Source organism: Typopeltis vanoorti, chromosome 1 (assembly GCF_054136105.1).
Source record: "Typopeltis vanoorti isolate ZY-2024b chromosome 1, IOZ_Tvanoo_1.0, whole genome shotgun sequence".
Classification (NCBI taxonomy): domain Eukaryota; kingdom Metazoa; phylum Arthropoda; class Arachnida; order Uropygi; family Thelyphonidae; genus Typopeltis; species Typopeltis vanoorti.
In genome coordinates this window covers 119,656,954-119,680,767 of record NC_143549.1, presented here as the reverse complement: position 1 = coordinate 119,680,767, position 23,814 = coordinate 119,656,954, and the positions used below count along the sequence as shown (strand labels likewise).

Genomic DNA, 23,814 nt, shown 5'->3' with positions numbered 1-23,814 from the left:
CAGATGGTAACATGCTGGTTACAGCATGAAGCAACGAATCAAATGCATCAGTGTGAATTCATGTGCAATATTAAAAAAATTAATTATTGACAATTTAGGTTTATAAACATGTTTGAAATGTAAATATGTGTTGAATTAAAAAGCAGTATGACAAACTTTTAAGTAGCAATTTTGATGGGTGTTTGCCATTTACATTATGCTTATACACTAACTTGCTATTCCCAAGTCATATCTGTGATGGAAAATTTGAAAAACGCTACTAGGAAACCACTTCATGCCAACTTATTCTCTAAACAGAAAATGGGCTCCATGGTGATTCTGACAGAGTGGAGATAGGGCAAAGGAGGGTGTTAAAAATGATATCAGGATTGCGGAATATCAATTATGAAGACAGATTGAGAATTTGCAGATTGCAGACATTAGGAAGCAGGAGAAAGAGGGGTGATGTGTGATTGAGACTTACAAACTTCTGAAAGGTTCATAAATGATTTCAGATGATGGAATTTTTATTTTATGGAAGGTGGGGAAAGGATGTAAGGACATCCTTGAAAGTTGAGAATGAACTCCATCAAGAAGGGGATGAGAGCTAGACTTTTCTCTCAGAGCAGTGTGTGATTGGGATGGACTGTCTTGGATGTTGTGTGTGCAAGTAGTGTGAATAAATTGAAGAACAGGTATAAGAGTTGGTGTGGGTAGTATGTGGCCTCCCTTGATGGGTCCTTACCTCCCTAGAGGGCATCGCATAATATGCCCTCTTTCACAAAAGATAGAGCCTACCCTATACTGCATACTAGCATGCATGGGTAATGTATGCCAAACATTTGGCAAAATTGTGTGGAATGCAGAAAAAAATTAATAATTCCTCATTTTTAAACAAGTGAACAACATAATAAATGTTCACTTCGCCAAAATAATAAATTCAGAATTTAGATGGGGCAGAGGAAGTATTTTAAAGTCTTTTCAGTAGTAATGCTAACAGTACTTCACAAGCATTAATATATGCGGTTAATGTTAGTGCAAAAATGTAAACTTTATTGTAAATTATTTTGCAATGAATCCAAAAAATCAATGTTAAAAATCGCCAAATTACAAAAGAAATTTCATAACGAAAATGCCTTCTGAATATATTGTTTCATAAATTTCAAAACTTAAATACAGTAAACAGCTACAAATAAAATGTAATAACTGCATTTAATTTCCAACTATTTCATAAATTCTAGATACATATGCAACTAAATGCAGACTTCGGATCGCATAATCTTTCAATATTATTTGGTCAACTCTATTAAGTAGGCCAAAAAATCGCTGATGCCCATGTATGGTAATGAGCTCATGACAATCTGGTTTATTTCTCTGACGAAGAGTCTACAAACGCCAAAGCACAGGAAAGGAAAGTGCATTTATAAGTTTCACAAACTTGAAATTTAAACACTTACTTACAAAGCACGCGCTTACTTACTATTATTAATTAAAAGTAAATGATATAATTAAAAGCAAATAATTTAACTGCAGCTCAATAACAATTAATAAAATCTAAAATATAAGAGTACCTGTGATTTGATCCTCGGAATAGACAGCCTGTCAAAATGCAAGATAAAATCGATTAGTAAAATTAACATGATATTTGAACTTGTGAATAAAAAAAAGATGAAAAAGAAAAGAAAGAAACTATTCCAAAAATTACCATTCTTGACAAACACAACTACCATTAGCGAACGCAGCAACACTCAGTGTAAACACGGATCCAATAAACAAGCAGCAAAAAGTACCAGACCACTTGCTCCACAAACACTAAGCACTATGGGTACACATGACGCAATCACCACAATTATTAAAATAGTTTTCAAACATCAAAGACTAATTGGCAGAGGAAAAATCGGCATGTTTATCTACCATATTCAACATTATTACAGAAGCAAAACACCCTTCTCCTTCATTAATAATATCTTACAATTAACATAGGACTTTATCCCTCCCTCACCTGTCAAAAGGCTATTTTTCCATCCCACATATTATTATTTCTACCACTACTACTTTATTCACAAAATTGATGCACAGTCAAAAGAAGATATCATTCAAACAACAATTTTACTGGTGATACAGAGCAATTCAGAATCTGCCCAAGAATCTAAGAATAGTCTGTCAGGTAGAGTCGTCAAACATGGACTCTTCCAAGTAATGCCTTTTTTTGTGCATTATATTGGGTCACTTCGTTAATGTTTAATTCTTATAAATAGTTGGATAGTTTTTTTTGGAAAGTGCACCGATAACTATTGGGATTACTTTGGTGTGTTTAAACCACAGCTGGCAACTTATTGCCAGATTTCGATATTTAGTACCTTTTTCTAGTTCTTTGGTGTTAATGTTGTTATCACTGTGTAAAGCGATATCAATAATCCAGACCTGCCGATGCTGGATAATTGTGATGTCAGGTCTATTGTATTCCAAATGTTGATCAGTTTGAATTCTAAGGTCCCAGAGAAATTTTGCTGTTTCGATTCCCAATACTGTCTCTATTTTATGCCGCCGCCAGTGATCAGAAGTAGGAAAGTCATATTTTTTGCATACATGCCAATGAATTATTTTGGCCACTTCATCATAGCGGTATTTATAATCAGCTAGAGCTAACTTTCTGCAGGTGATTACATGTTCTACAGTCTCATCTTTCTGATCGCATAATCTGCATTTGCTGTTTTTATTGATGTTGAAACTTTTTTGCTTTGATTGCATTACTCTGTAATGCCTGTTCTTGAGCTGCTAGAATAAATCCTTCTGTTTCTTTTTAATATATCCATATTGTAGCCATTGCCTTTGCTATGTCTTGTTACAAGTGGTGATGATTATGATGATGATGATGGACAGTAGATGGCGTTGGTGTATATGATGATGGTAGTTGTAGTTGGTGGATTGAGTGGTTGAGACAGAGAGTTGTAGAGTAGTTACCCTCCCTCGATGAGTCTTTGAACTCCCTGGAGGTGAGTAGAAGAAATTTTTAAACAAATTTCTTCTACTTCTACAGTCTGTCTCACTTCCAGAAGAAACTGTCCACCTATTCTGTCAACATCATTTCGTGGATGTAATATGCAAGACACATAGTCATTACTTTTCTAGTTTTGTGGTCCAATTTGTCCAGGTCTCATTTTGTCCAATATATTATGCCAGATGTGTATCGGATCATTGATATAACCAAGAATTCATTGATCTAATTGTGTTTAATCCATTTAGTTTTGTTTTCAGAATATTTCTAACTCTTTTGATGTATTCTGCTGCTGCCTGTTATTTAACTTTCGAGTGAAGAATATCACTGGGTTCTAATATTCCCAGGTATTTATAGTGTTCGTTAGCCGAAGTTTTTTTTATATATATTTCTCTTGATCAAAATTAAATTTGCTAGTACCGTTAATTTTTCCTCGTTTAATAGATAAAATTGCATATTTATATAAACCAAAGCCCGTGCCGATTTTCCATATAACTTCAAGTCATCCATATACAACAGACGGGAAATTTTAATATTATATTTAGGAATTTCATATCCAGGTTTTCTTTCCTTCAAAATCATAGACAAACATGTCGAAGAAATGTTGAAGAGCAATAGCGACAAGGAATCACCTTGGAGATTTCACGTTTAGTGCTAATATCTCCGAATCGTTCAGTATTGATTATTAAAGTTATTTTCCATGATTTCATTGCAGCAGCCAGAGAAGAAATATGTTTTTGCTAATTTGTCTGGCTGGCCGAGTGGTTAGCGTATCCACTCACCAGCCAAAAGGCTGCGGGTGCGAATCCCGCCGTGGGCATGGATGTTTTTGATTGTTTGTGAAAATGCTAGTGGTGGTGGTGGTGGTGGTGGTCGGCAGTAGATGGCGTTGGTGTAGGAATTGGAGGTCATCTACTGGACCTCTACTGGAGGTCATCTGTGGAAGAACTAGTTCCGCTTAGTTCTTCCACAGATCACCTCCAGTAGACCCTGGATAGGTTTGTAGCTGTTTGTGCAGAAGCCGGAATGAAGATCAGTGTGGCCAAAACTGAAACATTTGTGGTCTCGAGACAACCATTCCCAATGCACTCTACATGTAAGTGGAGTCCCAATGAGGCAGGTGGAGAAATTTAAATACCTTGGGTCCATATTGACGAATGATGGAAAATGGGGCATAGAGCTAGATACTCGAATTGGCTTAGCGAGCTTGCGGGAGCTTGGCTGTTTGGTAGTATTGAAGCAGGAGTTAAGCCAGAAGGCAAAATTGGCTGTCTTGAATACCGTCTATGTCCCCCATCCTCACCTATGGTAACGAGAGTTGGGTAATGACCAAAAGAATGCGGACACGAATCCAAGCGGCTGAAATTAAGTTTCTTGGAGGGGTTGCGGGGCTGACAAGACTTGGCGGAGTCAGAAGCTCTGCAATTCGGGAAACCCTCAATACTCAACTGCTGCTTTTCCGTGTTGAGAGATCACAGTTACGCTGGTACGAGCACCTGGTCAGAATGCCACAAGAAAGGCTCCCTCAGCAGGCCCTCTTTGCCAAGTCATAGCGTGGATCCAAGGACTCGCTGGATAGATTATATCCAAAACCTTGGGTCGAAACATTTGGGAATCCCACCAGAACACCTGAGCTTGGTGGCAGAGAATCGTGACCATTGGAAGTTCCTATTGCAGCTGTTGCCCCCACAACCAAATTAGGAAAGTTGGGCCTTGAAGATGTATGTATGTATGTATGTATTTAATTATATAATAATATAATAAAAATAAAAGAGCCTGTGTAGCTCAGTGGAAGTGGCGTGGCGCTTGTGAAGCTCAGTGATGTTTTTTTAAGTGCTTCTGTTGCAAGCGAAATTGTTCTTGTTTATTAGGATTATCTGGGCCGTCAAGTAAGTCCATGGAATACGAAGTTTAACGGTCACTTCGCAGTCAATGCAAAGGTCATCCAAAAATAATAATACTAATAAATAAAATAAATTAACCTGACCTCTGCGATCTTAAGTGTGTAGAGTGTCATGGCGCATCGCTCGCCCTTAAAGCTGATCTGTTGCGATGCAAGCCCGTCACCGTTTTGTTAGTTTGCTTTCAACAGCGAAGGTCAGCCTAACAAATAAAGTAAGTAATTTTGAATCTCATTTATCCATAAATTCAGAAAATAAGAAAATGAAAAATAATAACGTTAAGCCAAACCCAATCAACCAACAGTAATGGGCAAAAGAAATTAGAAGATTAGCGGAACGAAATCGGTAAAATCTGCAATTAATAACTCACGTTTGAAAAGCAATAAACTTACGCTGAGACATAGACGGGTCAAAGACAGTTATTTTGAAATGTGACCCCAAGTTTGGTCCTTATACAGAGGAAGATATAATAAAAGGCCTGAAAAAAGAAATAAAAGTAAGTGACGCATAGCACCTTGGTCACTTGATGTATAATTATGTCTTTTTTCTATTGATTTAATAATTGCCTGTTAAGGAAAAGTCCACGAATATGAGTAACATTAAAGTGAGAAATGGAAAAGGTGCGAAATTATCAACCTAAAATCTCCCAGGAAAGTAGAAACCATCATGCATTAGATGCCACGACACGTGCCAAACAAATTGGTTGCATTACATTTTGAGAAATATGGTAAAATAGAGTTTATAGACAATATTGCTACCATTAAAAATGATGAATGGGCAAATGTTCTCAGTAATAAAAAAAAGTTATTGTGGAATTAAACGAAGGAGTAAAAATTGAGAAAATTCCGTATTTCGAAAATCCGTGTAAAAAAAGATAATTGGAATTGCGGTCATCCCAGGAAGATCTCCTTCGTGTTTCAGGTATAAGAAAATAGGTCAGCTGAGAAGGCAATGTGTAGAACCGAAATGCAAAATTGCCTTAGCATTGGATATATAGCTGATAATTGTACCGGAAGTACATGTGCCTCTGTTTTACGGAAGAAAGTGAATGATCACGAAATGAATGAAATAGAAGAACTGGAAGATGATGGCAAGATAAGGAAACAACAATAAAGTCACAAACACAAGAAGAAGTGATACAGGAGAAGAAAGTTATGTCACAGGAAGGTATTCAGACAAATTCTCATCCTCTGACAGAAATTAGTGGAAAAACTGAAGAGAAAATTGAAGTAGGAAATGATAAAAAGTATAAAAAGTGTCCAGATACACCGGAGGATGATGCCACAAAAGATAAAGAAAATAGTAAAAAACAAAATTTAAAAAAACTTTGAAACAGAGTCAGAAGAGGAGACTGAAAAAATTAGAGAAACAGACGAAATTATTAAAAAAACAAAACAGAAAATGTATAAATACCCTGGTAACAGAATCTGGACAGGAATAGGAAATTGAAATAATTCAATTTCAATTATTTCAATATCCTGAAACCATTGGTAACATTAAAATGCAAAGAGAAATAAAGTATATATCACCAGCGATAACGAGTGGCCTTTGTAACCCAAAACAGAGAAGGATGAAAATAAAACTCATTCCACATATCACTAGAGTAAGAAATTAAAAGAAAGGCAGTGAAAAAAAGAAAACTGTATGAATAACAATATAAATAACACACTGCATGGAACTTATGTGCTTAAATTGTAATGATCTAAATTATAAGGATTTTCAAAATTTACTAGTAAAACGAAATATTTAAACCTTTTCCAGATATTATAATAACTCGTTCAAAATTTTGAAAAAAATAATAAATGCCCATTATATCTTAATCTACGAATTTGCAAATAATTGTAATAGTGGTGGACTTGTAACTCTAATAAAACGCAACCAATACATTTTCTCATGAGGTACCATTAAGTCATAAAATTTTAGAAACAGATATAGTAGTATATCTGTTTATTTGTTATTTTAATTAATGTATATTTGGCTCATATACATTAATAAATATAGCACATTTATTAATGTATATGGGCCAACAAAATCTGCGCAGCATGGGACAAGAATTTTATAGAAAATGAGCTAAAAGACCAAGAGAAAATAACTGGAGTACCACAAAATGAAAACAATAACATCTTTAAAGACTGTGGACTTACTGATAGATTTTATATACGAAAAAAAAAAAAAAAAAAAGAATTCACCCATTTCACTCCAGGTAATGCATCTAGAATAGATAGAATTTACCTTCCAATCCATCGAGGAATAACTGAAAAGAGCGTTAAGCATACTCCAGTCGTATTCAGTGATCACCACACGGTAGAGGCTAAACTTCAGTATTACCAAAAAGAAAAACTAAAAATATTTATTTTTTCGAACCTTTCATTATGAAAATTCAATGAAAAGCTAATAGAAGAAAATGAATTTAATACAGAAGTAGAAAATATAATAGCAGAAGCCGAAAAAAAAAAAGATGAAAATTCAATCGGTGCGTGGGAAACATTTAAATTAAATATCAAAAAGGCAGCTATCTGAATGGAAGGTACAATAAAGAACCGGCAAAAGAGAGAACATGAAGATCTTAAAACGTTTATCTAGTTTATACTACTCAGACAGAACAGACAGACAAATAAAAGCAGAAATAAATCGAGCAAAAAATATAATCAAAGAACTACAACACAAGAAAACGGAAGGTGCATGGTTACAGCGGCCTTTAAAAGCTGGAGAAAATGCTGATGGCAAAACATCCACTGCCTGGCTGTTGTAAAGAGAAAATAACTAAAGAAGGATAAATGCTTGGCATTATAAAGGGGAAAAATTGCAAGCTGAAGATGACTCAGAAACACTTTACAGCTCTATTCACAGAAAAAGAGAGTGATACCATTGAATGAAATAAATTCTTGTCATTTTAACCCAAATAATTCAAATGGAGGCTGAAGAGGTTTATACCCGATCACAACATTGGAATGCAAGCATACAATGCAGAATCTCCCAAGAGGAAAATCTTCGGAGCAAATGGCTTAACTGGTGAATTCTACAAAAGAAATTTTCAAAAGTTTGAAAACTTGTTTATAAGGATGATTAGACAAATGTTAGAAACACCTGCAAAACCAGAAAACTTCTACAGTGAATAAATCACCTTAATACCGAAAGTTTCCGATCCAGAAAAACTGAAAGATATAAAAAAAAATGGAGAGGTATAACGATGTTAAATACAAATTATCAAATAAATTCAAAAGTTCTCATAACCAGAAAACAGAGATTTCTACAGAAACTTGTACTACCTTATCAACCATGCGCAGTTAAAGGAAGAAATATAAGAGATACCATAACACATCATAGATGTATATACCAATACTATCAATTGACCAACAGAGTATGCATATTACTAAGTCTAGATATCGAAATTGCTTTTGACACAGTTAGCCATCAATAGATCTTTGAAGTAATAAAAGAAGTAGGATTTGGAGCAAACTTCAAGAACTTATTAAAAATACGGAAAGGCGTATAATAATAAATTAAAAAACTCTCCGCACCTATTCAAAGCAATTGTTTCGTACTACAAGGCGAGCCTCCCCCCCCTCTCTCTCTTTCTCTCTATGGTGCTCTTTTTATTAGCACTTGAACCACTAATTACAGCATTAAACACACAGAAACAAATTCAGTGGACAAATATTCATGGAGAAAACGAAGCAAAATTGCCAGCTTATGCCGATGACATGACACTCACTCTAGAAAATGAAAAATCCATGGAGGAAACAATACGAATATTGGACTCCTTTGCAAAGACCTCAGCTCTTAGGATAAACGTGGCAAAGTCTTGCTATTTGGTGGTCAGCGACTGGAAAAAGCCACCTAAAATCAACATTCTTTCTCAACATTCCCGCCGGAATGTTGAGAAAACACTACTTGCCAGTATTAGGAATAAAAATTGGAGGTGCAGACATAAATGTAGATCAATAGAAAGAGTTGTACGAAGCCATATTAAAAAAAATAATAACAATATGCGAAATAGACACCTTTCTATGGGAGGCAGAGCTAGGATTTGCATTATGTACTTAACCTCTCGATTGTAGTACAAAATATCTAACATTCTATACCACGAACAATGGGCAGATAAAATTCAGAGGCTCTTTGCGAGACACATATGGGGCTCACGATATGAACCGCGCCGTTGGTTCATATTCATGGTTGTAGAAAAGGAATATGAACCGTTGCCGTTCTAAAAAAGTGCCTTCCTGACAAAGTCATGAGAATTTTTTCCTTCGATTAAAAAAAAGACAGACATGAATGTTTACTGAAATGGCTGAAGGATACCGGTTTATAGAAGAAAATTTCAGCATTGAGAAGTTACTGCATACAAAATCAAGAGTAATATATGCAAAACTATCTAGAACCATTTTCAAAAATAAACCTCAGGATCGAGAACAAAAAAGAGGAGATATCAAACTAAGCTCAGTCTTAAACAATGTATTTCGTCTTCCAATATGTCCGTTCTATAAAACATTTTCTTTAAAGTTCATCATGCATGTTTGCATAGAGAATATTTAGTTCAGTGGATGTGGCGTTTGCTCACCACAGTGCTTGACGGAATGAAGGAAGACTTCATTTCAAATCTTGTCGGCAAATGCAGGAAATTTCTCTAAGCCTTTTTTTCGACCGGTTCCCGAGTTAGTCGAGCTATTGAACCGGCAAGCGGGTTTTTTCGTCCTGTAAACGAAACCGTACAGCACAAACTGTTTCAGACATTAAATATATGGTGTTACTGCTAGGGACCACGAGATGGCGGAACTTGTTGAGCCGTCTCTTCACTGCGTGCAACTTAATTAGTGAAAGCTTTGGGTCAGCTATCTCTGATTGGGTACCAGTGGAGATTGAAATGTGCACTCAATTTCCAAGAGTTAGATAGGACTAAAACGGCCTCGCCTACTCGCTATAGGGAATAAAAGGCGTCAGCAGATTTTTTTTTCATGCATGTTTGCCAAATAAATTGTGGGTTGTGGCAAAAGGATTACTGGTAGATAGTGTTGCAACCCGTCAATTCTGTCAGCAGCCGGAAACACTTTACCACATGATGATTTATTGTAAAAAAGCAGACGAAATCTGAAATCTTGTGAAAAAATGGATGCCACAGAATCAAATAAAAAATTAAATCTAATATTAAATCTAATAAAAAATCTAATATTTTGACTAAAGGTGAAAACGTTAAGCAGAGTACAAACAATTATAATTATTGCAATTATGCTTACGATTTGGATATACAGGTGTGACCATGTGTATGACAGAACAGGCGATGCAAAAGAAGAGTCGCCATCACTTGATGCATAACATCTGAAAATAGTGGGCATTCTACGGTCGATCATTCAGTTTAAAAATCCGAGTCTCTGGAAGAAAAAATCCCGTTTGTCCGTGGCAGAGATCGACTAATTTGTTAAACAGTCGAAAAAAGGCTTAGAAAAAGTTCCTCTAGGCGGCGTCTGGAAAAACTGGTTCCAGATTCAGACTACGCAACCATTTAATGACCGGAACCAGGAATATTAGGACTCTACTACAATCCGGCCAACTCAAATTACTTCAGCACGGACTTTGCGAAATTCAGTGGCCCAAAACAAGAGAGCTAACAACACTTGAAGGACATTTGCTTCTTTACTCTGGATGTGACTGCAGCGGTAAAGAAGGTGTCGGATTTTTGGTACACAAATCATCACGAAATTCTCTCATGGAATACAATCCTATTAATAGCAGAATTGCTCTAGTCTACATAAGAGGAAAATCACTCAATATCACCATCATACAGGTCTATGCCCACGAGGACTCCGAAGTAAAAGGGTTTTATGGCTAACTGAATGCAACAATCACCAGAGTGAATAGAAAAGTCCTTTTGATTACACAGGACGATTGGAATGCCAAAATTGGAACAGACATGGGCAAGGATTATTTCTCATTTGTCGGACCGTATGGCTATGGGGAAACAAACGAAACAGGTTTTGAATTAATCAATTTTGCCTCACAAAATGAACTCACCATTACTAACACTCTGTTTCCCATAAACCTTCCAGAAGATGTACATGGACTTCCCCTGATGGTAAAACATACAACCAAATTGAATTTATCCTTATAAGCACAACACTTCAAAACTCCATCAACATCACAAGAACCAGATCATTTCCTGGAGCCGACATTGGCAGCGACCACAATATGGTCATTACAACTGTAAATATGAAAATAAGAGAAATACTACCTACAAAATCAACTCGAAAAAGATATAATATAGAAAATTTAAAAGCTCACAAAAAATAATCTACATAAATACAAATTAAAACAAATAAGCTTCAAGAAATATAATAATATCGAATCTAAAACCAACTACTTCTCACAAAAGATAACTGAGGCAGCTGAACAAATCCTTGGACACAAAAGGGAAATAAATAAACCATGGATAACCAAAAATATTTTGGACCTATGCGACGAAAGAAGATATTTGAAATCTCATATTAATAGTGGTGATAATAGAGAAAAAAAAATCAGCTAACGCCTTTTTATTCCTGTATACGGGAGTAGGCGAGGCCATTTAGCCCTATCTAACTTTTGGAGACTGAGTGGGCAGTTCAATCTCCACTGGTATCCAATCAGAGACAGATGGCCCAAGGCTATCACTAATTAAGCGGTACGCAGTGAAGAGAGACGGCTCAAATGTGCCGCCATCTCGTGGTCCCTAACCCTAACACAATATATTTAATGTCTGAAATAATGTGGGTTCTACGGTCGATTTTCTTGAGTTTACAGGACGAAAAACCCGAGTTTCCGGGGTGAAACCTGCTCGCCCGTGCCAGAGATCAACTAACTCGGGAACCGATCGAAAAAAGGCTTAGAAAAATTTCCTCTAGTCGCCGACTAGACTCGAAACCAAGCCTTCCTTCGTGCGGCCAAGCGCGGTGGTGTGCAAACGCCACATCCACGAGCTACACAGGCTAGGTGATAATAGAGAACAGTATAAAATTATTACTAAGATTATTAAAAAAAATCAAACATGCTAGAAACTTATGGGTATTAGATGAATGCAAAAATATAGAAGAGGACTAAAAAAAAATTCTAAAAGTGCTTTTCAAATTATCAATAAGTTAACCAAACCTTTTACTGCAATTAATTGGATCATAGAAGATGAAAATGGATCTCCTATCAGGGACAACCAGAAAATAGTTGATAGATGGAAATGTTACGCACTAAGCTGTTTCAAAAGGACCTTCAACTAACTGACGATATTTTGGACGTAATTTTGCCAGGCAGTTCGGAGGAAGCAGATTACTCGATATTAAAAGAAGACGTCATTGCAGCAGTTAGCTCCTCAAAAATAGGAAAATAGCCAAATTAATGGTGTTACAATGGAACTGATACGCGAAGGAGGTGACATCATCATAGCTACCTTGCTACATTTATTCCAGGACGTATGGAACACAGAGACCTGGCCTTCTGATTGGCAGACTTCTGTCCTTGTACCTATTCCTAAAAAGGGCAACAGCAATAAATATATAAACAACAGAGCAATAAGCCTTATCCATGCAAAATCCTGTTAAAAATACTATTGTCAAGAATCGAAAAGAAAATAGAAAGTAGACTATGAGAAAACAAGCAGATTTCAGGACAGAAGTACAATCGACCATATTTTTACAATACACATACTAGGTGAAAAATACATAGAACATAACAAATTAATCAACTTTTTAGACCCTCAAAAATCTTTTGACTCAATATGGCACGAGGCATTATGGAAAATTTTAGAGCATTATGATATTGACAACAAAATCATTAGGATTATTAAATCTTTTTATTGCTCATCTGAAATGAGAATTGAAATTAAAAATTACAGCAGTGAACTGTTCTGGAGAGAATGGGGGGATAAGACAGGGATGCATCTTGTCCCCTCTTCTTTTTACTTGTTTTCTGGAATATGTCATAGATGAAGCTCTTCATGAATATGACAGTGGAATAATAATTGGCGGACTAAGAATAAATAACTTACATTTTGCAGACGATATCGATCTTCTCACAGAAGTGAAGAAGAAGTACAAGAGATAACTGGCCGCATTTTCGGAATATTAAAGAAATGTGGATTATATGTAAACCTACAAAAAACAAAAACAATGATAAGATAACCTCAAAATCAGACATTGAATTCTTAAAGATACAAATTGGCAATAAACAAACTGAGAATGTAAATAAGTTCACTTATCTATGAAGCACGTTCAGTCAAGATGGTTGTTCAAAAACCGACATGAAATATCGAATTGCTAAGGTAACTGTGGCCCTACAGAAGTTAAAAGCATTGTAGTGAGGTAACAGAATAACAATCACAACCAGACTACGAATAATTGACAACTTGGTGAATTTTATCCTCTTCTATGGTTGCGAAGACTGGACTTTATTGAGGGAAGATGAGAGGAGACGCCTATCTTTTCAAATGAAAACTTACAGAAGACTTCAGAATTTCCTATACCGCTCACAAAAACCAATGAAAATGTCCGAAAACTGGTCGATTCAATAGATTGGAGAAAAAGGGAAAATATTCTGACAGTTATCGGAGTAAGACAGGTGAAATTGTTCGGACATGTGGAGAGGGCTAATGTCATTCGAAAGCAAAGCACTAGAAGTAATCATTCCGGGATCAAGGGTTTGCGGTCGACCTCAATTAAAATGCACTGATAACATGGACTGACTCAGCCAGCCTGGTTGGCCGAGTGGTTAGTGTATCCGCTCTCCATCCAAAAGGCTACAGGTTCGAATTCCGTCGTGGGCATGGATGTTTGTGATTGTCTGTGAAATGGTGGTGGTGATAGTGGTGCTAGATGGTAGACGGCGTTTGTGCCGTTGTAATTGGTGGATTAAGTGTTGGAAACAGAGAGTTGTAGAGTTGGTGTCCTCCCTCGATGAGTCTTTGGACTCTCTGGAGGTGTCATATAATAATAATAGTAACATTAAAAAATTGAAAAATTCCTACCTTTCTCAACTGACATCAAGAACAAGAGACCGAGATGATTGGAGGAGGCTAACAAAGGATATCACCTACCTGCCATGAATGACCCAACGGTCCAATTAGGACTATGGGAGAGAAGAGTCGGCGACTAAAATCGAACTCGTGAAGCGCTTTATTCGGACAATTTAGCAGTGAGGAGTGTATTTTTTTATCATATTTTTTATCATATTTTTAAGCGCCTCCGTAGCGCAATTGGAAGAACGACGGTACATTGCGCCCTTCGATTGGAATAGGCCTAAGTTCGATTCTCGTCGCGACGGGAGGAATCTTTATCTGGTCGATTTCAATCGATGGTGAGTTAGCCGATCTCATACGAAGGTAGCAGGTTTTTTTCTCCCGGAAACTCGGGTTTTTCATCCCGCATACATACAAATCGGCCCTTCAGAACACACGCAATTTACAGACAAAAATTACTAGTTGTGGTAGTGTTGGAGGTGGGCGGTAGATGGCGTTGATTCGTAGTAGAGGTAAGGTGTAGAGACAGTTGAAGATGTCCTCCCGCGATGAGTCTTCGGACTCCTTGGAGGTATCAGGAATAATAATAATAATAATAATAATAATAATAAGCTAACTGGTCTATAAAGCTGGAAGGGTTCTTTCCCCTTCCAGAAACTTCGGTTTTTCATTCCGTAAAGCCATGATGAAACACTTTTAAGTTTTATAGCTTCGAATAAATAGCATAATTGTCACACATCAAGCAATTATATTCATCTATTACCTACAGATGTTCGCAAAACATTCATGCCTACAGCTTGTTTAGACTCCAAGTGTGATGGTTAAAGAGGTACATTAAAATTTTGCTCTTTGCCCTGGCTATGAATACTCTTTATTCTGCCATTGATAATAAAATTTAAATGTCCCTCTTATTCCTTTAGGGAAAAACGAAATGCGTTAGCTAATTTTTTAATCACTTCTGGACTCAGAGAGAAAGATGCTCTCCAGAATGATTACAATGTTTTTTGAAAAAGGTGGTGCTACTTCTTTTACAACCTTTATCGAGATGGATAGAAATCTCATGATGGCTATCTTTTTTATCCTAAAATGATGTTGGCTAACCTTCAAAAATAAATAGTTGTAAATTCGACTACCATAAGAACATTGATTCGTTGTAATCCAAGTGTGTTGTCTTAAAATGACACAAGACATGTTGACAGGGTCTGTCAAACAATTAACTTGGAAAATCATGACTTGTATCCCACCTATGAAGCAAAGATAGATGGGATATTCATTCAAAGATCAATTAACATCCTCTAATAGGACAGCAGGGTTTCCCCCTCTGGAGATTTAGGACAATGTCCTTTTTTTGCAAACATATTGGATAGAATTCTTGAATACATAAAGAATGCTTATAGGGGTGTCTTTCAAGTGAACAGTGAGTTATCCAGATGATTTCTTTCTAGACTGACGTCACCCTTATCTGCTTATACTGTAATTCCAAAACAGCAACAACATTTACTACAGTAACTCCAAACAACGAACAGAAAATTGAGTAGGGCAAAATTCGAGGTGTTGATGAAAAAAATTCAACAGAACTGAATGGAAAAAATTTTGTGGTAGCCCTTCAGCTAAGTACCTTGGATTTTTATTATTTTTTCCTACCTAGATCAATCCATTGCTGTTTGCAGAGTTCCCCCCCGGTTTTCTCCATTCAAGACTGTTTTCTGCTTTTCTCAGCCATTGTATTCCCACAATTCCAAGAATTTCATCTTACATCTATTCTGTCTATATTCTATTAATAATTAAGGCCATCTTGTGTCGTTATGTCTTGCAATGTGTCTAGTTTCCATTTTGATCTCATAATGTAAATGTCAATATCCTGTACATTTGTTCTAGATCCTAACAAAAGGGAAAGTATTATAAAGTCTTTCCATCTGTCACACTAAGCATATTCGTTTCCGCTATTTTCTGGGTTGGTAAACCATATGGGCTGGAATTACAGGTTTCATTATCATATGTATTTGAGATAAGAAATATGGATCAAAAGATTGCTTCTTCAAATTAAAGGGAATATCACCTTTAAAGACATCTTTCATTTATCCTTATAACTAGTTCTAACTAGTTTATTTTTCCTTTTAATTTTCAATTTCTCCATCTTTAATTTTTACGGCTTGTTGTGGACTAAACCAATTAATCCACTTTCTCCATTTCTTCATCTTCCAGTCTTAATTTATTGGTGTTAAATTCTCATTCACTGTTATTTTCCTTTTGTTTATGCTTATTTTCAACCTACTATGACTAGATATTTCAGCTAGTTCCTTTAATTTTATTTCTAGATTTTCTATATCTAATGTGCTAAGAGAACTATATCATCAATATAACATAGATGAGTCAACCTCTCTGGTAATGTTAATCCCTCAATTCTTCCAATTTAATTCTAAGGCAGATGCAAAAAGTTTTGTAGATATTCTATCTTCCTTTCTTATCCCCCCCTGTTTATAAGAAAATTATCATGTTTATATCTTGTTTATAAGAAAATTTTATGCGGTCTAGTGACATAAGCCAGGAGTATTGCCAGGCTAATGCCAGGAGTATTAGGAACAAGAAGGAAGAATTTTTGGCCTTGATTGGCTCTTCCTGGCCACAGGTTATTGGCATTAGTGAAACATGGCTGACGGAAGATGATATAGTTAGTGGGATAGAATGTGTAGGTTATAGTATGTTTAGGAGGGACAGAGAGAATAAAATTGGGGGAGGGATGTTATTGATAATAGCTGATGAACTGCAGCCAAGGAGAATTGAAGTATTGCAGGATAGTGAAAGGAGCTCATTTGAGGCTATTTGGTGTGAGATTGATACTGGCAGAATAAAATATACAGTTGGGTGCTGCTATAGACCAGGTGATGGAATAGATGGTGGAGATGGTATGCATAAACAAATTGATGAAATGAGTGGAAGGAGGGTAATTATTATGGGGGATTTCAACTATGGTAACATTGATTGGAAGGAGGAGAGGACACATGTGAGGAAGGAAATGGATTTTATTCAATTATTAAGGGATAACTATCTGAAACAGCATGTAATTGAAAATACTAGGGGTGTGAGAGTGCTTGACCTGGTAATAGTATCTGAGAATTTGACTGTAATGAATATGACCATGCTGCCACCTATTGGTGACAGTGATCATAAGGTCTTGACCTGGGAGGTGGCTAAAGGTGTGAAATTTGTGATTAAGACAGGGCATATGTGGAATTACCGTGCTGGCAAGTATGACAAGCTTAGGAGATTGCTTGGATCAGTGCCATGGCATGTACAACTGCAAGGGCTGGACGTCGATAGAGCATGGGAAGTGATCAAAGAGCATTTACAAGAGGTTATGGCTGATTGTATACCTAAGGTCCCAATAGTGAAACAAGGAGAGGTTAAATGGATGAATAACACCATTAAGCTTGAACTGCAAAAAAAGAAACAACTATGGAAGGAATTTAAAGAAAGGGGTGACTTGCAGGCACACGAACGGTATAAAGTACAGGCTAGAAGGGTAACGAGTGTGGTAAAAACAGCAAAAGCCGATTATGAAAGGAAACTAGCTATGCAAGCAAAAGAGAATCCCAAACAGTTCTTTCAATATGCTGCAAGCAAGAAAAAAACTGTACATGGCAAAATGATTTTAAGGAATGACGATGGTAAAGAGTTCACTGAACCAGTCGATATAGTGGAGTTACTGAGCGTGCAATTTGCAAAAGTATATCATCCAGGTGGTGACATTGAAAATATGAAGGACCCATTAGTTTATATGGGAATTGTGATGAATGAAGTGGAGGTGAATAGTCTATTACAGAACCTTAATGTGAATACATCTGTGGGATTGGATGGTATACCGGCACGGGTCTTGCATGAAGCGGCTAATGAATTATCAGTGCCCTTGACCATGTTGTTTAATCTGAGTCTCAGGTCTGGCTTAGTCCCGAAGGCGTGGAAAGAGGGGAAAATAGTTCCACTGCATAAAGGAGGATCCAAGACTATGGTTGCAAATTACCGACCGATCAGCATATCAGGAGTCGTTGTCAAGGTCTTGGAGAAAGTAGTCAAGGGAAAAATACAGGAATGGATTGATGAAAATGAGATACTGTACAGAGGACAGCATGGCTTTGTGAAGGGTAGATCATGCCTCAGTAACTTGCTCAAGTTTTATAACAGGGTGACGGCTGAACTGGATAAGGGAAATGGGTTTACAGTGATACTGCTGGACCTGGCAAAGGCGTTTGACAGGATACCACATGGAATTCTAATCCGTAAACTACAACATATGGGAATGGATATAGGGTTGGTGAGATGGATAGCTGGGTGGTTGATGGAGAGATATCAAAGAGTAGTTTATTCAGGAGTAGAGTCCAAAAAACGGCCTGTGACTAGTGGTGTGCCACAGGGTTCTGTTCTTGGACCACTGCTGTTTAATCTGTTCATTAACGATATAGGGAATGGTCTAAGTGGGACAGTTCATTTGTTCGCTGATGATGCAAAGTTGGGTAGGGCGATAGTGAATGCAGAAGATGTCAAAGTCTTGCAAGATGACTTAGATAGATTGGAGTTCTGGACTAAGGAGAATGGATGTCAATTTAATGTGACAAAATGTAAGGTTATGCATTTCGGAGTGAAAAGATTAGCAGCAGTATACCACATTGGTGGAACTGTACTCCAAGAGATTGATGAGGCCAGGGACTTGGGAGTGTTGGTGGATAGGGAGATGAAGTTTAGGGGGCACATTGCGAAAGTAGCTAAATCAGCTCATCAACTCACTTGGTTGTTGAAAAATACCTTGACGAGCAGAGAAAAACAAGTTATTGTACCTCTGTACCGAGCCCTGATAAGACCTCATCTCGACTACTGTGCCCAGATTTGGTCACCTCGGTTCCTTCTTGATGGGGAGGAGGTTGAGAGGATCCAGAGGCGAGTGACTAAGATGATAGCAGGTCTATGGAATGCACCATATGAGAACAGGTTGAAGATTTGTGGGTTGCAGAAACTAGTTGATAGGCGAAAAAGGGGAGATATGATTGAGACATTCAAATTGCTAAAAGGATTCTATAGGATTAATTCAGATGATATTTTTGAGATCAGGACTGGTGGTGGGAGAACTAGGGGACACCCATGGAAGCTGGGCAAGAGCGTGGTTAGCAGGGGTGTTAGAGCTGGGTTCTTTACTTTTAGAGTGGTAAATGAGTGGAATAAGCTGCCAGAGTCTGTTGTGGGTGCTATGACAGTGAGCGAGTTCAAGACAAGGTATGATAGATACTGTGAGAATGTTGAACAGCTGTGTGAACATGATGTTTAGGGCCTCCCTCGATGAGTCTAAGGACTCCTGGAGTAGCTCGTGGTAATAATAATAATAATAATAATAATAATAATAATAATAATAATAATAATAATAATAATAATAATACACAAGTAGCCCAATTGGGGAGATACGTAAAGTACATACGGTACTTTGTTTTTCTCAATCTGGGTGGGATTAACACATGAATGTAATTTCTTGCCTAATACAATTTTCTTTGAAAACCAAGGAAAAACTTTCTACAACACGTGGCGCTACTTTACTCACGACTAATCTCCAAGTAATTGTTCCATGTGATTTTGTATTATGTGTTTCGACGTTTCTCTCTTTCGCTAGCATAAATAAGAATGTATTAAACTTCTGAGGTATAGTTGGTGTTTCCAAGATAATCCATTACTTTTCTAAAATATATAACTCGAACTAGTTTCTTAGTCATGAGTGATACCGGACTAGTCTGCAAGATAGGACCATCAATTTTAAATGCTGATTTATCTGATCTAGCAGCTGAATGTCAAAGATTATTAGACAATGGTGCTGATTATCTTCATCTTGATGTGATGGATGGCCACTTTGTGCCCAATCTTACTTTCGGTCATCCTGTTGTGAAGTGTTTGAGAAGAAAGATTCCGAATGCATTTTTTGATATGCATATGATGGTTGCTAATCCCGACAAGGTAACCTTAAGTAGTATTAATCTTTCTAATCAGGAAGTCTGCCCACGATTATTGTTCTTATTCCATGGAGGTGTGATGTAAATGTTTATAAAGTAATCACTGATATAATTACTGTTCTACAGTGAAACATTGCATTTCGAAAGTCAGAAAGAGAGTCCCCATAGAGTGGTATTTCTAATGTCCTTTGGTTGGAGAGACTTGGGTTCCAATCTCGAAAGTTTTTCATTCCACAGAGTAGGTACATCTGGAGAAGAAAACGCACACAATTTACAGGCTTATGCGGCATCAAAACCTTAGCTGCTTAGTCATTAAAAAAAAAAGGATCCCAGGAATGTAAGAGAATAGAAGAGAATGTTTCAGTGGACTCGACAAAGAAACTCATAACCCCAAGCGATAATCACAGTTTGCCACTGCTTTATAGCATTCATTTTCAGGGCCATACTTACACTTATCCTAAGGAGCTAGAGTGCTCTGGGAGCCCACCCACCTTCCCTCCCCTATTGTTTGGGGGCCTTAAATTGGCCCTAATTTTTCGAGGTTCCCCAGCTAGAGCTTTGTGTGCACAGGCACACAAAGCTCTAGTTGTACAGCCTTGTTTATTTTATGAAAGGACTGGTAGAGCCAAGAAAGTGATTATGTGATAAATTGCTTCTGTTAAGTTTGAATTGCACACTAGTAAACTAAGCAATTTAATGATGCCTATTTAGCAAATAGGCATCATTATCCAGCACCATAATCAATAAATTATTGAAATGTCTTCTGCTGTAGTTTTTTCTGATGGTAGAAATATAACAAAAGCTACATATTGAACCCTTAACCCATCCACATTACTTGACCTTTGGTAAATGTGATGAACTTATAAAATCAAGATTGTAGTTATTATTTACTCTTCAAGAAGAGTGTTTAATCAACCCCCCTCTCCATAATGTACCGTATATTAAACTGGTTGTTTAGGGCTGATTATATACTTCCTTCCACTTAATAGGTTTTATACCAACCTTAATGATGAGATGAAATGTCTTAATTTTGGCATGATGTCTGCCCCATCAATTTGGGTAATGCATAGTGTCTAACCTGATGCCTTCGACTGTTTATAATTTGGTCCTTTACTGAAAAACTTTTATAAAGGGTCTGCACATCCTACACAGGATTCAAACTCAGGTGTTTCCAATCAAGTTAAAGATGAAGCAACTAAGGCTGTGAGGTTAGTGTATTATTTCAGTTAAATATATGTGTTCTTGAGAGCATATGATGGGGGAGACTTGGGAGCACCAGAGATGGAAGCAATGCCATAGCAGATTCTTAAAGGGATAAATATTAGCAGTAAGTGGAAGATAGTCAAATGTTTGAAAGAAGCAGTAAGACAGTATATCCAGGGTCAGGATGTAGATGGATGAGTAGGATCATTAAGTAACAGTTGCAAATGAAATAAAATAAAGGAATGAAGGGTTATAAGCAAAAAAAGCAACAAGCTCAGGAGCAGTACAAAGCGCTAACAGGTTTTGCCTGTTAGTGTCTGGTATGGTAACAAAAATAAAATCAGATTATTATTATTAACATACACATATCTCTATGGAGTGAGAAGATTCATTGTGGCTGATGAATTATTCACACAATACCTATCATACCCCTCCTTAAACTGATTCATTGATGAAGCACTCACAACCACCTCTGGCAACCCATTCCACCCATGCACCACCCTTCAAGAAAAAATCTAGTCATAACAACCTTGCTAATCACACCTTTATACAATTTCCTTGAGTGACCCCTCATTGTTTCCTTTCCTATCATGCACTGAAAAAAAGTCTTCAGTTCAGTGTCAATCCTATAAAATCTCTTGAATAACTTATATGCTGCTATCGTGTCTCCTCTTTTTCTCCTATCAGCTAGTTTTTGAAGCCCACATATCTTCACTCTATCCTCATAGGAAGCATTCCACAGTCCTTCCATGATCTTTATCATTCACCTCTGGATCCTATCCACCACTTCATCCCCACAGAATCCAGGTGACCAGATTTATATTCAGTAGTATGGATGTGATCTTATAAATAACAGGAACAATAACTTCTCTATCCCTGCTTGTTGATGTGTTCTTCAACAAGCACATAATCTGATTTGCTGTATTGGATACCTTCGCAATATGTCCTTCAACTGCAACTTCCTGCCATAATCATACTCAGTCCCTGGCTTCATCAGTTTCCTGCAGTTCAGTTCCATCAGTACAGTACACAGCTTGTGATCACTTTCCAAACCTTATACTTGGCCACATTAACTGGCAGCTCTTTACCTTTATCCATACTGCTAGTATGTTTAGGTCATCCTACAGAATCTCTGCATTGCCCTCATTTATAATAATCACTCTTCCCAGTTTTTGCATCATCAGCAAACAACTGAATATTTCATGTCAAATCATTTCCTATATCATTGATTTGCAAATTAAACATCAGAGACCAAGTACTTCACCCTTTGGTACACCACTAGTCACCCTTCTCCTGGACTCAACTTCTCCATAATTTACTCTTTGATATCTATCAGCCTCCCTCTAATCCAAATCACCAGATTCATATTCATCTCCATTTGCTTCAGTTAATGTAATAGAGTTCTATATGGAATCCTGTCAAATGCTTTTTCAAATTCTAGTGATATCTGAGTATCCATTTCCTTTATCCAACTCCATTGTCACTTGATTATGAAAAGTAAGCCAATTACTAAGGCAAGACCTACCCTTCACAAAACCATGTTCCTATTCACTCTGTCCTGAATTCTGTTTTTCACCAATTTCTCTAATATCTTAACCAGCACTCAGCCACTGAGATGCTGAGTGGCATATAATTTATTACTTCTGTTTTGGAGGCATCTTTAAGCATTGGACTCTATTGGCTATATTCATTCCATAACTTTTTCTTTGTCTGGATGATGCTATTAATCCGCCTAAGTCCTACCTGATATATCCTTCTGGCTCTGGGTGTACAGTCTGACGAACTGTTTTCTTCAGACATCCCTTGACTACCCGCTCATTCATCACCAGCATCTCTGGCCTCCAAAATCTTTGTCATGACACTGCTGAATGCTGACCCCTCAGCATTTCATCATCATCACCACCTGCTTTGTAATTCCACATATCCCTTCTTAACAGAGAATTCTTAAATGCCAGACATGCTGTCTCTGATTTTGGAAATTTTTCTCAAGCAGAAGTATTGTAGCTAGATTGGTTGCTGTTGAGTTCTTTGATACTATGACCAGCTCCAGCACTCTCAAACCTCAGGTCTCCTCCATTATATGCTGTCCTAGGTAGTTAGCTAAAGAAATGCTCTTTCCTTCCTTCTCTATGATACTTCCTCCTCCTTCCAGTCATGTCCCCATAGTTGAAATCCTCTATGATAATTACTCGACCTGCACTCATCATTCTAATTTTCCAATACATGTCATCTACATTCTGCTTTATGCTTCTGGATTATAGCAGCAATCATTTATATATTTCATTCTGTTGGCCTCTATCTCACACCAGATAGTATAAAGTGAACTGACCTCTGCATCCCAGTCCTTCTGATGTGTTTCTACTCTTTTTGGCTTTAATTCTTCTGCTATCCTTAGCAACTCCCATCATCCTGTTCCTTCTATCCTCTCTGAAGACACTATAACTTTTCATTCTATTCCTGCCTTCTCCTGACTGTATCATCCTCTGTCAATGAAGTCTCACTAATGTCTATAATTTTTGGCTAAGTCGAGCTAACAATGCCAAAAATTCCTCACCCTTATTCTGAATACCTCTGTTATAAGTATATATAATACCATAATACCAGCCCAAATATCAGAATAGATGCTCTTCATAATAAATCTCTAATAATAAACATTACAGAAAGAATAACCATCTACAGTGACTCAAAATCTGCCTTGAGGTATTAAAAAATGGAAAAACAAAACTCACACAGAAAAATTCATGAACTACTAACAACTTTAAATTTGAAAAATAA

At 37.0% G+C, this 23,814-nt stretch overlaps 2 protein-coding genes across 2 annotated transcripts in view; one reads left to right on the top strand and one right to left on the bottom strand.

The window, feature by feature from the left end:
* LOC150110357 (myosin-2 essential light chain-like) overlaps positions 1 to 1,800 on the bottom strand; it is a 38,544-nt gene extending 36,744 nt beyond the window's left edge. The window contains exons 1-2 of the mRNA XM_090399030.1: positions 1,685 to 1,800; positions 1,551 to 1,578 (exon numbers count right to left, since the gene is read on the bottom strand). Coding sequence (XP_090255156.1) covers positions 1,551 to 1,578; positions 1,685 to 1,687 — 31 coding nt within the window. The 5' untranslated portion in view covers positions 1,688 to 1,800. The remainder of the gene's footprint in view (positions 1 to 1,550; positions 1,579 to 1,684) is intronic.
* A 17,626-nt stretch (positions 1,801 to 19,426) lies between these two features.
* The window catches only part of Rpe (ribulose-phosphate 3-epimerase), a 54,972-nt gene continuing 50,584 nt past the window's right edge, over positions 19,427 to 23,814 (top strand). The window contains exon 1 of the mRNA XM_090393212.1: positions 19,427 to 19,840. Within this exon, the coding sequence (XP_090249338.1) occupies positions 19,601 to 19,840 (240 nt within the window). The 5' untranslated portion in view covers positions 19,427 to 19,600. The remainder of the gene's footprint in view (positions 19,841 to 23,814) is intronic.